General features: G+C 42.7%; 2 protein-coding genes across 2 annotated transcripts in view; both read left to right on the top strand.

Annotated features, from left to right (window-relative positions):
- The window catches only part of LOC102082419 (myosin IC heavy chain), a 36,753-nt gene extending 25,395 nt beyond the window's left edge, over positions 1-11,358 (top strand). The window contains exons 2-6 of the mRNA XM_013268346.3: positions 7,519-7,684; positions 7,945-7,976; positions 8,432-8,599; positions 9,800-9,882; positions 10,471-11,358. Coding sequence (XP_013123800.1) covers positions 7,618-7,684; positions 7,945-7,976; positions 8,432-8,599; positions 9,800-9,882; positions 10,471-10,723 — 603 coding nt within the window. The 5' untranslated portion in view covers positions 7,519-7,617 and the 3' untranslated portion in view covers positions 10,724-11,358. The remainder of the gene's footprint in view (positions 1-7,518; positions 7,685-7,944; positions 7,977-8,431; positions 8,600-9,799; positions 9,883-10,470) is intronic.
- Positions 3,379-4,703, top strand: rrs1 (ribosome biogenesis regulator 1 homolog). Its single transcript, XM_005471833.4, has one exon. The coding sequence runs from the start codon at positions 3,413-3,415 to the stop codon at positions 4,445-4,447; it is 1,035 nt and encodes a 344-aa protein (XP_005471890.1). The 5' UTR covers positions 3,379-3,412; the 3' UTR covers positions 4,448-4,703.
- Positions 11,359-14,779: the final 3,421 nt, after the last annotated feature.

Here is a 14,779-nt window from a genome sequence, read left to right on the forward strand (position 1 = left end):
GACTCGGATAAGTGGGAGTGGATGAACAGATTAATGGATGAATGGATGGCCATTCTAACAGTATTTTTGTTTTATTATGACAATATTGAGGTTCATCCCACAGTCTAAAAAAATCAGAATAGAAAATGGAAGATACGACTTTGATATAATTTTGAGATCAGCGGCTCATCATGCACGTTCTGTTGATCAATTTAACCAAATTGACAAATGCTTAAATTTTAAATATTTCTCATGTATTTCTATTTTATTTTAGCTTGTTTTGTAAGTACATTGCCTTCAAAGGTTTGGCATTACGTACACAGATCTGTGTTTTTGAACAAACAACACATTTGCATTTATTTAAAATAACAATAAATTGATCATAAATTATGCAAGTGACTATTAATGATTCATTGAATTATTCATCCTTATTGATTTTTCATCAAGTATCCATTTTCAGGAGCCATCACTCAAGTGTTCCTCAGCCATATTGTGTTCCCTGATGTTAAAAGAATAATAACAACTTTTCCATTTGTGTTAGCACTGTTAAAGTTTCCTCTATCCAAGGTCTGTATTTTTAAAAATTTTAATATTTAGCGTTTATTGGCTTTGCGTCTCTGTCTTGAAGGCCAGCATTATGAGGTCGCCTCTTCACGGCTGATATTGAGTGTGGTGTTTTGTGGGTACCTTTAGTCACGATTTGCGAGGGCAGATTGCGTGGAGAGGAGAGTGGACCAAAAGCAGACAAACAGCGAGATAGGTGGATGTTTAACAGACAGCGAGCCTTTATTCTTGGCTGCAGGAAAATACTACAAAACAACTAGCGAAGGGGAACTGAGAAAAACATAAGCACATGAGATACACAGAAAACACAATATAGAAACCTGGAGAAACCCCGGGACTTGGAAACACGAGAAGTGAAGCAGTGGATGATGAGCAGACGATCCGACAAGAACAAAGGAAAATACACACAATAAAGACAGAGGGTAACGAAGGTGACAGAAGGGAGACACAGCTGAACCTAATCTGACACATAAGACAAAGAGGAAGCAAAGCGGCACAGGCGGTTGACTGGTTGGCGGTGTGGTGTGTTGCGGCAGCCGCAAGGCAGTTGAGCGGCTGGCGGTATGGCGTGGTAGCTGTAGGCGGTTGAGCGTTTGGTGGAGCAGTGTGGCAGCTATAGGCGCTTGAGCAGTTGGCGGCGCAGCAGCTGCAGCCGGTTGAGCGATTGGTGGCATGGCGTGGCAGCTGCAGTCAGTTGGTGGCGTGATGTGGTGTGGCATCCGCAGGTAGTTGAGTGGTTGGCTTCGCGGGAGCCGCAAGTGGTTAAGCGGTTGACGGCATGGCGTGGCAGCCACAGTCTGTTGGCAGTGTAGTGTGACGTGGCAGCCGCAGGCGGTTGAGCGGTTGGCAGCGTGGCGTGGCAGCCGCATGCGGTTGAGTGGTTGAGCGGTTGGTGGCGTGGCGTGGCGTGGCAGTCGCAGGCGGTTGAGCGGTTGAGCAGTTGGTGGCGTGGCATGGCGTGGCGTGGCGTGGCGTGGAAGCTGCAGGCGGTTGAGTGGGAGCGGTTGAGCAGTTGGTGGCGTTGCGTGGCGTGGCGTGGCGTGGCGTGGCAGCTGCAGGCGGTTGAGTGGTGGCTAACCTGATTCTCCTGAGTGTACAACAGACAAGGAAGGTGGCTGGACGGGCTCACCTGAGCGAGGAACAAGAGAAAACACACACAAAGACAGAGGGTAACAAAGGAATACGAGACAAAAGGGAGACACAGCTGAACTTAATCTGGCACATGAGACAGGGAGGAAGCAAAGCAGAATACTCTAACACAGGTGTGGGGATGTCAAAGTAAAGCAGGAAATACACAAATATAGGAACCAGGATAACTAGACATAATACAGAACACAGGGGAGGCACATTAACAAAACCTAAAGCCTAGGAACTAAGAATATAAAACAAGCAGAAAACAATAAAGAGAACCAAAACCATGAATAACAATAATCAAGGAATATAAATTAAACAAACACAAAACACAGGGTCACAGACCCAGTACTGTGACAACTTTTAATGAAGATGCTAGTTGTGGAGCTGCAAGGTGACTCAGAGTCGAGGTTCTGATGTAATCTGATGTTCTGCTGCTTAGCTGAGACACCAGGGTCTCCCTTCTCTTTTTCTAAGGTTAGACACCCTCCACACATGTAATTTAACAAATGCAGTGCTCAAAAACAGCAGGACAATTTTCATGTATGCTAACATAAATTAGCCCTCAATACATTTTCATTGGGTAACACAGTGTCTAACTGAAACACAGGAATGACTGCTGATAATGGACACTTTTATGCCTATGTATAGATAATCCATTAAAATCATGAATGATATACTATGAATGACTCCATTAATTTTCATTTACACCATTTCTTGTCAATTCAATGTAATTTCTATAGAAAATAAAAAAAATTTTTTATATAAAACAAGAACATTATAGAACCTCAGGTGGGTTTTTTGTTTTGTTTAAAAACACCTTTAGATTTTTTAATTTTGGAAATGTATTTATTATTAAAGGCAGATCATTTTTGTATACAGTGATGAGAAAAAGTCCATGTGCCACTTCTCATTTCTTTATATTTTGCTTGAAAAACAGGAAATTGGCAGAGCGATTTATTGAAGCATGTGCAAATATATATAAATACATGTATATACAGCATATAAGAGCAAAGATTGAGTTTGTGCTCCATTTTCAATCCATTTTTTCTATCCAGGTATGCTTTTACTGAAATGACAGTATGTTTGGTTTCATTGTCATGCTGAAAAATGAAGATGTTGCCAATTGGACAATTTCTAGATGGTGTTGCATGGTGGATCTGTATCTGATGCCACTGAGGTCACAATTCATCACTTTTGACAAGATCTCCAAGACCACTGGATGAAATGCAGCGCCAAACCATGACGGAGCCTCCACTGCGTTTTACAAATAACTGTAGACACTCACTGTCCTGCCTGCATATTGATGACAATCTGAACCAAAAATGTCATATTTGAATTCATCACTCCATCAGATCTGCTGCCACTGATTTTGAGTCTAGTTCTTGTGTAATTTGGCATACTTCAGCCTTTTCTCCCCGCTTCCCTTCCTTAAGAACAGCTTCTTGACAGCCACCCTCCCACTGAGACCATTTCTGGTGATGCTTCAGTGAACACTAAATGGATCACCTGAAGGGCCAGATCCATCTCTCGGGTCCAGTATCAGGTCTTTGTGGATTTTTCTTCCTGTCTCTTGAGGACATGACTTTCAGATACAGTCGCTGTTACGCAAAGAAATGAAACGACAGCGCTCTCCTGTGGTCACGTGTCAAACTGCAGCTCGACGACTTTGACCCGGAAGCAGTTTCGTGTGTTTTTCCTGCCTCACACGTGGGGTTTTCAGGCAGCACTGAGCAACATGGCAGCGTGCAGTGTAGAGGAGTTGTTGGCTAAAGCTGAGGCGCAAGAGGCGGAAACCCTGAAAAGCATATCAGTCCAGAAAGAGCTGGACCTGGAGTTTGACATCGGGAACCTGCTGGCGTGTGACAAAAACCGCATCGAGCCTCGCGACCTCCGGGAGAAGAGCAAAGAGGACTTTCTGCGTGCTCTCGCTCGCGACAACACGCAGCTTCTCATCAACGAAATATGGAAACAGCCCACGGAGAGGGTCGAGGAGGCGATAGTGGCCAAACTGCCGGAGCCGACGACCCGGCTGCCCAGAGAGAAGCTACCACCGAAACCCAGACCTCCAACAAAATGGGAGCAGTTCGCCAAGCTGAAGGGCATAAAGAAGAAGAAGAAGACCAACCTGGTGTGGGATGAAACCGCAAAGGAGTGGAAGAGGCGCTGGGGCTACAAGAGGGCCGGCGATGACACCAAAGAGTGGCTGATCGAGGTCCCCGAGAGCGCAGACCCGAATGAGGACCAGTTCGCCAAACGCGTCAAAGCCAAGAAGGAGAGGGTGGCCAAAAACGAGCTCAACAGGCTGAAAAACATCGCCAGATCGCAGAAAGTCAAGATCCCTGCTGTAACCCTGACCCCCAAAGCCAGCCAGTCCAAAGATGAGCTGGCCAGAGCCGAAAGTGTGGCCAAAACCTCCACAGCATCCTTGGGGAGGTTTCAGGACCGCCTGCCCAAGGAGAACCCAGCAAAGAAGGGCAAGAAGAGGAAATTCGAGCCCCTCATTGGCAACTTTTCTAATGAAAAGCAGAAGCAGCTGGAGCTCCTGAAAGTCATGGACACTAAGAAGCCCAAGTTGGACATCACCAAAGCTGTGAATAAACAGATGAGGGAGGAGGACAGAGAGGAGGCTGCTGCCAAACACAAGAAGGCAGCAGGGAAGAAGGGACGTAAAGGCAGCAGCATGGGTGGAAAGGCCAGAGGAAAAGGTGGGAAAGGAAAAGCAGCAGGAGGGGGAGGAGGGAAGAGAAGAGGCAAACCTGGGAAGCGCTGAGGACTCTTGTGTCTTCCTGTGTGTGGGTGTGTGTGTGCCTGCCTTGGCATCAAAGTGTTGGACATTCATGATGCAATATGAACTGATCACCTGGTTTACCTGTGGCCCACGGGTGGGATGCTCCCTCCATCTATGTAAACTATGTTTACTGTAAATTTTGACCCCAGCAACCATGATGTTTCTTTTCGATATATGTGTAATATTCATGAAAAAAATTCACAAATATACTTTAATATTACAGCCAAGTAGAACACGAGTGACTTGTTTTTCTGTCTTTAATTATTGCAGAAGTTATTTTTTAGTTCTGTGTGATTAAGGCTAATTTTGTTACCCTTTACATATTACTTTTTAAACTCTATATATACATTCAAAAATATTTGACTTCTAATTTTTAATTTCATTAAGTTTATATGAGTTACATAGTTTTAACGACAAAGTTTAATGTAGTTTATGTAACTTTGGGGAAAGACTTTAATAGTACTAATAAACCCAGAGTGTTTGTGCAAAACAAATTGGGATTATAAGCATTATTTGATATTTTAAATTAACTTACAATTTAAAAAAAAAAACATTCTTTAAATTGGGCTCAGGGACCCACATTTGTCTGTAGTCAGGAGGTCAAGAAATAATTTCCTATAAATCATAAAGGTTTGCTGCTGAATGATTAAAAAGTGTTACTCAAATGAAGATTTTCACGTGATTGTGGCTAATCATGTCAAACTAATGAGCTCACTCTTTTCTGTCAGGGTGCATCAACGTTCCTTTGGAAGCTTCTTTCTCCGATTGAAAGAAGGAAAAAAAAAAGTGCCATCCATAGGTCAAAAATTCAGGTTATCAACTTGGTAACTTAAAATAACTTGAAGTTATTAACTTTAAATTTTGAGATATGGATGACAGAAAAAGTTGTTTTTTCATTGTTAGAAACAAGCTTCCATATGTTCCCACTGCTGCTTATAGCTTTGTTTATTAGCCAATTAGACTGTATGGACAAAAGTCTATCTGGCATCTGTCTTTACAAACATTTTTGAAAGAGTCGGTCGTTCCCTGAATTAAACCGTGGTTCTGTAGTAGGAGTGCAATGAGTTCATTTAAAGTGGAAGTGTTTAGGAACCACAGGAACTCTATGTTAAGGTGGCTGAGGTGCTGTGCTGACTCAATAACAGCCTCCAACCTTCCTCTGGCATTAACATCCGCAGAAAAACTGCAGTGGCAGCTGCTGCAGCTTTGCGCTTGTAGTGTAAGTATTACAAGGGTGTTAAAATCCACACCATACTTTTATACACTTATCCACAAATTAGTTCTGATTTATTAGAATTAGTTTGCGGACCATTTCACCAACACAGCAGCAAAGTAGTACATGCATGTTCATCATTATTTCAATTTATTGTAAAAATAATGGAGTTAATAGGTGAATTTTCTGCTCCTGGATATGACGATATATGCATGCCAGAATATGAGACTGCATAAAAAGCCATGCAGTAGCTAAGAAAAACTCAGCCAAGGTTGGTGATGTGCAACAATACCTCTTATGGTATATTTAATAATGTGTTTGTGTGTATTTAGTAATATAAGGTGTATTTTCTGAGAGAATATGGGGGGAAAAACTGGTGCCGTACATTTTGGCTAGTTAAAAATGTAGCCTACAATGCCCAATGCTCCCAGGGATATTTAATGGAAACATGCAAACAGATTTTTTATACATACTTGTTAACTAATTTACATGATGGTCTCAGGGAATAGCTTCGAAGCTTCCCATTCATATTAAATGAGGCTGGTTAACTGCAGCAACAAGCTCCAGCCAGTAAATGCATGTCAGCATCAGATCAGATGTATTATTCATGTCACAGCAGAGAAGTTTTTATGCTCAGAATATTTTTTTAAGCTGTCGCAGATTGTCTTTACAGACTCTGAGCTGTTCAGTGTTCATCAGTTTTCTTCTTCCGAGAACTAAGCATCAGATCGGATTTCTTAGAAGCTTAGCTGTGGTTTTTTTGGTTATGTAAGGGCTTCGCTTTGGCCTTGATGTCTAGACTGGAGCCATCGCTCTGAATTAGGAGCAGTGTATAGTGTAACAGATATCTCACAAAGCCAGAATTTGCAACTTAAGTACATTTAAACACAACACAAAGCAAACTGTGAGTGGGATTTTTCTCTCATCCAGTTGAGCACGTCTTTCTTTTGTGGTGGTATTGAGGTGTGTATTTCCACGGTCTTTACCCTTTTGAAAGAGATTGGTCTTGGAGCCAGAGCGGTTGCAGTCTAGTCAGACATTTTCCTGGACTGCTAAGGCCTCAGATAATGAGATTTATTAGTCTCCTGCATTTAGAGGTGTTTCCACTTTCAGACGGCACACAAACGCACCTCTTGCTCTGTTCACCTAGATAATCCTTGATCCCCTGACAACCTTATTTCCTGTTGACACTGATTGTAATTATTTGTGAAAATTGACTGCGTATTATTTCTGTTTGGATTGTCTAGAAGAACAAAAAGTCAAATCCTTCTGCGTGTACTGTATCCTCACTTTGTCGCCAAGCCTGCGGGGTGCTCTGTCCAGCTCCAGCTGAGTCATCTCTCATGTTAATGATGGATGCCTTTTTATCGCTAATGCAAGCTCGCAGCCAAGCGCCTTCGCACCAGAGATGGAGAGGGGAGGTGTTGGTGGGGTTTCAATCACCATCTGTTGAGCGGTCGGGCACTCTGTCCCCAGCCCTATCATCTTTGTCCCTGCTCACCCAGGCCACAGGAAAGTGGGGCACAGCCAATAATCAATCAAGCACTCCTGATGAGTTGAAATTATGAATTCTCATTCACATCTGAGCAAGCAGTGGCAGTGGCCTCTAAACTTCTTTTGCATGTGGCCAGATGGTCAAAGAACAATAGACACTGGCAGCAAGATGGAGTGGTCAAGCATGATGTATGAGAAAGACGCTGCCTCTTATTCCAAAATAAAGAGCATTGGTGTCAGGTGATAAGAAAATTCTAACAATCATACATTTTCTGACATAAACTAAGATTTTACTTGTTCCTGGTCACGTGTGTGTGTGTGTCTCTGTGTATGTGTGTGTGTCCAGCTCCAGTCTGCTGCAGTGGATTAGTCAGCTCCATTTATTTAAGGTATTGCAGAGAGAGCTGAGGAGTCCCGGACAGTGTGAGAGTGTCCGATCTTCAAGATGCAGCGCATCTACATGCACAGCAATGAACACTTTGAGGTTTTCACCACTGTCCTTGCTCCACAAGGTGAGTGGAATCATATCTGCAGGGAAGTGTGGCTTAGCAGGACATTATTTATGTGGTTAGCAAGAGCAAGCCCAGTGCCAGCTGACCGATAGATGCCTTGTTTTCCCTCCTTCTGGACTGTTTACATAAAGATTTAACTGCACAGATGTTTATGTGCACGCATTAATGTCGAGGTCTTCTTATGCACGTTCGCATATTAATGAAAAATGTTAAAAATAACCCTTTTTTGCTGATTCATTTCTGCTCTCGATGATAAACAGGGAGGTATCGATACAGAGCAGAAGCTGAAAAGGCAAGTTCGTTTTTTTCTTAATTTCCATCAACATAAATTTGCATATTTAACTGTAGCACTGATATGAAAATGAGAACACAATTCACAGTTTTATGTATGCTTATATATGTCCAAGACTAATGTATATGAATGTGACATTGCATCAAGTTAATCAATTTCCTGCAAAATTATGCATTTAGTTTTCTAATTTCTCTCACATAATATTCAGGTGTAACATAATGAAGGGTAAACCCTGATTAAGAGTTACTATTACACTATATAACAACTAATCCAAGTCTTCACACGTAATCCTTTCCATTCACCTAGTCTGACCTGCAGGTTGTAAAAAAAAAAAAAAGGAGCTGATCATAAACAAGTTCTGCCCTAACATAAATTTAGCATTGAATTTTAATCTTGCAATATTGAATATTCAAATTGGAGCTAAAAATTATTGTAATTCTCCTTTTGTCCATTAGATGGTAGTGGTGCACAGGTACAGGCCCCACTGGCCTGACGAGCTGGAGCTGTCTCCAGGTGACGTCACCCTGGTGCTGTCCAAACATGAGGAAGGGAGGTGGTTTGGGCAGCTGCAGAATGGGCAGCGAGGTTATTTCCCCGCCTCATGTGTGATGGAGCTGGGCCAGGTTGGTTGGCTGCTTGAATGTGCTCAGTAATGCAGAGAGAGTGGACAGAGCTGTTGCTGCTGCAGCTTACAGAGGACAGATTATATTTTCCTCTCTGCTCTGCTTGTCACATGTATGTTTTAAATAAGCCAGAACCAAATGTGTGCCTACATAAGCATATTACATTCATGACAGAATTTAGATACGCCCATCTGAGCTGTTTCCTTAAGTCAGTCTCGAATTGTTTCACATTTACTAAGGGATATTTATAAAGGGTAATTCATAAATTTCAGACTTAAATGCATAATGTTTGCACTGGTTTTGGTGGGAGCTTTTGTAATGATTGAAAAATAACCCAGATTATGTCACTTGTTATGTGTGATTAGGGCTATCTCAGTTTGAGCTTAAGACAAGTTGCATTATATAATAGAACCTGGTGAAATTGAGGAAGCAGAGAGAGTCTACTTAAATATCTACTGAAAGGGTCAAAGTGTATATTTACAGTCATGTGAAAAATAAAGCACACCCTTATAGGATTTAAGAGGGCAAGTAGCATTCAGGTGCTGCTAATAAAATTGTCTGGCCATAATGCACAGCACCACATTTAGTCTAAACCAAATGCAGCATATCAGGACTAATACCTCATATCAACTGTCAAGCACGCTGGTGGAGGGGTGATCCTACAAATACAGGATCCTAAGCACAGCAGCAAATCTCAAAGAATCAATGTGTTGCAGTGGTCCAGTCAAAATCCAGACCTTAACCTGTTTGAAATCTTGTGGCAGGACCTTAAGAATCCCCAATTTTCAATAATCTAAAGCAATTTTGCAAAGAAGAGGGGGAAACAAAATTCCTCCCCTTTTGCAGAGCTCAAAACTAGTTTTTTGTAGTTCATCCACAGTTCATATTGTGCAGTGATTGACCAGAAGCAAAGAGATTTCTCACAGTTTTACCTTCTCTAATTTAGCAATTAAACACTGACAAACACAGCAGGTGTTAAGAAGTATAACATGCATCTTACTAACAGTTAATAACTATAAAGTACTATTCTTTCACCATTCTCTAAGAATTACTTCTTTGTGTTTGAACAACACAAATTGAAAAAAATCTAAAACAAGACGAAGAATTTTTTTTAAATAACTCTATTTTATAATTACTATCTATTTACTATTAAATAATTAATAAAAGGTCGTATTAAAAATATCATGTTTCCACTCTCAGGCAAATCTGCCTCCCAAAGGCATTCGGAGGAGTTTATCTGTGAGGACTACACCCGGTGATAGTGAGCGTGGCAGATATGGGAAGTAGGTGTAAACACACACATCAATAATTTCATGCTTCCCTCTTATCAGGCATATGCACACACACACACACAACCATGCACATACACCCAGCATTCGGCAGATGTTCCCCACATCCCCCATCTCCAAATCCCACCCCACTGCTCTCCGCCCAGCACCCCTGAACAGGTGGCCCCTCTCTTCCCTCATTAGTTGACAAAGCACACTGATTACTGAGCCTGCTAAGCACACACACGCACACACACACGCACACAAGCTAGTCAATCCCCTTCTCACAGTGCTGCATCTCATTAGGGCCAAAAAAGAGCAAGAGGGAAAGAAAAGACTTTGTAGTTGTTGTTTTTTTTGTCTAAAAGAAAGAAACAGTCAAATACACCCCTGCAAGAACTATTTGATATGCAGCATATTTGGTTTATTATAAAAAAAATATATTACATTTCATAGCACATGCTCACACACACACACACACACACACATACATACTGTACATAAGTCCACAGGCCTCTTCACGTCTTGTCTGCTCACAGTGGAATTTGGGTCATAAGGAATAAACAGGGTCTTTGTGTTTGTTATTTCCTCTTTGTCCCCCAGTGGACACATTCTGCAGGCTTTCAAGAGGGGGAGCAGAGGAGGTGGAGGAGGAGGAGGAGTGGGGCTGGAGAAGGGCCAGGGTGAGCGTGAAGGCCCTTTCCTGGTGCGGAGCTCCCAGATCCCTTTGCCTCAGCCCGTGGCCTCTCAGCCCCAGGCACACAGATCTCCAAACTTGCTCCACAGGATCTTGTCCAAGTGCCGGAAAAAGATTGAATGCCAGGGAGCCACCAATGGGGCCTTCGAGGGCGACTAAGAAACCCCTTTCTTTGTCCTGGGTGGCTGAGCTGAGATCACTTTGGTGAGGTTGCACTCGGGGTGGAGGATGAGGGGAGCAGAGGAGCTTCTGAAATGTGCAGACAAATCTTGAATTTCCTGATGTGGGCTTGTGCTTTATCAGGAATTTCTAGATGCAAGCAGGAGGTTGAAGGCTGAATGTAAACTCCCTAATTAGTGATGTCACAGTAGTGTATGTGTGTGTGTGTGTTACCCACTTTATCTGATGGCCAAAGCATGCCGTGACATCACTGATGGGGGCGTTGTCTGAAGTGCAACGTGCTGGAAAGTTTGAATGTGTTGCTCTTTTCTGCCCAGTGCTTCAGCTAATCTAAAGTCAGGCTTATATTCTGAAAACTGTCCAACATTAGTCGCTGCAATCAAAGCTCAAACAACGTAGCAGTTAGATGCAGTCAGTGGAGCAGGAAGTAATGCTTCATGATTATTAAATTTAGCCTTTTCTATAACGCTGCCTTTATTGAATGTTATTTCTGCTATTGGTTTTGTTATGTTCCTTACTTTTTTTCCTGTGAGTTGTTAATGTGTGTCTATGTCTAATTAACATGCAATATCTGTAATATGTTACTGTGATAATGATAAAACCAGCAAACCCTCCGTGATTGTATGATGATTTCATTTCAGTCCAAACATGCCTCAGTGTACGACTCAATGCTAAAGCTCCTGTTCATTTTCCTTTGAACACACTGGGCCTCCCTCCTTTCTAATAGGAAGTGTGATTGAGGCCTGCTGAAAGCTTTGCCAAAAGACCAGGGATTGTGCCAGTTGCCCCAGCAACTCCAAAGCAGCTCTCAGAAGTTGCATGTAGTCTTCTTTTTTCAGTGGTGCCTCCCAGCCTTGTCCTTATGGTGGGATCTCTATAGGGTGGGCTGTAGATTACCTTCTGCAGAGGACATAAAATCCTAACTTTGGCCTTGACCTCCACAGGGAAATACACCCCTCCTCCACTCGCTGTTTGATATTCACTGTTGTATAATCCTTTGTTATAAAGGCTGCAGGAGGCAGTCACTCTGGGGCCAGTGTTTGGAAGACATGTCCTGCACAGTGAAGAGTGTAAATGTTACAAAGACAGACAGCTCCACTCGTCCTGTAGCAAACTCTCATTCACAAGGAGAATATTTTAGCCTTTACTGTTAGTTTACCTCGAGCCTGTGAATCAGTTTTATATAGGGTCAAGGAATTATTGTGAATAACTTTGTGATTACTTCTGTAGTTTGACAAAAGAACTGAGTGTATGCACATATATACACAGTTATTGTAAGTGTAGTTAAATATAGGGTATAAAGTATGGAGGATCAAAACTGTCAAAATCCCAAATAAACAATAAAAACCTTTAATATTTTTTAAATGAAATCAATCAATCAATAAATATGTCAACAAATGCACCAAAAAGAATTAAAAACATTTTTGTAATTTTTAATTTTTACATTAATTATAAAATATGGCTTCATATAATTGAGCTTAAGTGTCTTATTGCATGCATGGTTCAATATATGAGCGGGGCGCCAAAAAGAATAGGCAGGAATGCCAGAGGGGCAAAACACCAAATAGTGGTAGACAGAACAGTCGCCTGAACCTGCAAGACTAGGCTCACCAACCTGTGCACTGCCTGGACTGACTATAAGAAACTCTATGCCCCACCCATGGATCCTGGATGCCTAGAACTGTACGAGATCAACAGGATCCTGAGAGCCATCCTCAGGAATTCAATGGGGATGTAGCGAACAACACTAGAGGCCAACTTCAAGCCAATAGCATAAGTCACCATCAAGTGTGGGATCTGCCAAGGCGATGGTCTGTCCCCACTGCTGTTCTGCATAGGCCTGAACCCCCTCAGTGAGATTACTGAAAACAGAATGGAGCAATCGTCAGCCACCTCCTCTACATGTGTGATATCAAGCTGTAGGCCAAGAATGAATGAGATATTGATGCACTGATCCATACCACCTGGATATACAGCAACGACATTGGAATGTTGTTCAGACTGGAGAAGTGTAGCAGGATGATAACAAAGAGAGGGACGCTAGTCAGAACTGAGGGGACTGTAATACCAGAGGACAGCTACAGCTACAAGCTACAAGTATGGCCTGGAAGTCCCAAGGTTAAAATGGGACACACCCCCTAGGGTGGTTGAGAAGGAATGAGCTAAGGTCCTGTGCGACCTCCATATCAAGACAGACAAACTGGTGATGGATAACCAACTGGACATAGTGGTGGTGGAAAAGCAGAGGAAGATGGCTGTAGTGATAGATGTAGCTATACTAAGTGATAGCAACATCAGGAAGAAGGAACATGAGAAGCTTGAGAAAAGGGATGAGAGAAGAGCTTGCAAAGTTGTGGAGGATGAAAGCAAAGGTGGTCCCCATGGTAATCAGAGCACTCGGTGCAGTGACCCCTAATCTGGGCGAGTGGTTCCAGCAGATCCCAGGAACAACATCTGAGATATCTGTCCAGAGGAGTCCAGAACAGTCCAAGGAACAGCAAAGCTACTGCACAGGATCCTCAAGCTCCCAGGCCTCTGGTAGAGGACCCGAGCTTGAAGAATAAAGACCACCCGCAGGGGCGAGTGGGGAATTTACAGAACACAGAAAGAATTTTGTGGATATATCCACAAACTGAATCCTTTCTGTGTTCTGTATTACTGACTGTCACTAAAAGTGTCAGAAGGTGAAAGATGGAAAGATGAAAAATTAAAAATAAAGGAAATAAAGATGTGTAAGTAAATAAATTGAGATAATACTACAAAGGTAAATTAATAAAGAAGCAAAATGAAACATTATTATCAGTTTTTTTATTTTTTACATAATTAATACATACATGTATTTTTCCATTGAATTTTTTATTTAGCGGCATCAGTCCTCCATACTGTAGAGATAAACTTTCCATTCAAAGTAAGTCATAGCCTGGCAACTCCCCAGTCAAATGTGAGCCTGACTTACCTCACATGGCGCTGACACACACAACAGTGGAAACAGTGACCTATATAGAGCGGAAAGGCCAGTGTCCAATTTTAATACACACACAAACACACACATACACACACAGATACAGTCTCCCGCCTAAAAGGCTCCTATCCCTGTTGTGTTGTGCTGGGTGTCTTTTGGGTGGTGGGGGAGGAGAGGTGGAAGGAGGGGGTAACCGGGGTGCCTGCCAGATGACTGCTCTGTCAGCCCTATAATGGGCTGCCATCTGCTGTCTAGCATACACAAAGGCAAACAGTGTGTGTGAGAGAGTTTGTGCGCTCGCTTATGGGTGTGTGCTTAAAGAAAGAAGGCCGAGGAGATTTGGTCAGATGCCTGTAGGCTCTGTTTCATGTCTTCGGTGCACAGGGTAGACCCAAAAATGGACACACACATACCTTACCTAGTCAAACTGACTGAATGATAAGAGATACAGAAGGGGGGGCAAACGTGCACTGGACATTATAATTAAATCAGTGGAAACTACAGCATGTGAAGAGTATCTGTACATCTAAGTTAAATGTAATTCATCTGAAAACAGTAATTATATGTTTATTTTAGGTCTATATATTGTTTTTCAGTAAGTCATTGTTTCAACTAAATACATGCAGGAGGTACAAAGTGGAAGGGCTGCTGCCAATAACCAATTAAGAAGCAAAGGGTCCCCGACATCTTTCGGCTCATAGTGCAGGTCACGCAAGAACAAAAGGCCCTCTTGTACCAGAATGAAAGCAAAGGAGGACAGATTGATTAAGTGGACATGGCGTGCATGTGGCGCCCGTGTGTTTATGTGTACATTGTTTGCATGCATGCGCACTGCCGCTCCTTCAGCATAAGGCAAGTCGTCACATTCTCTGCCTCCCTCCATTTGGGGGGCAATTGAGTGAATGGGCCTGTAAAACCAACAGCCCAAAGGACAAAGGAGCTCAGGGGCATTAAGTCATGGGTGAGTGGGCCCCTTTAGGGCCAGCAGCTGACCCTGTGGAGAGGCCTCTTGTTCTGGTGGAGGGGGCTCGTGTCCCTGGACCCCAGGCCAAGTTGACAGCATCCCAACGTAT

This window comes from Oreochromis niloticus, linkage group LG9 (genome assembly GCF_001858045.2).
Source record: "Oreochromis niloticus isolate F11D_XX linkage group LG9, O_niloticus_UMD_NMBU, whole genome shotgun sequence".
In the NCBI taxonomy this organism is placed as follows: Eukaryota; Metazoa; Chordata; class Actinopteri; order Cichliformes; family Cichlidae; genus Oreochromis; species Oreochromis niloticus.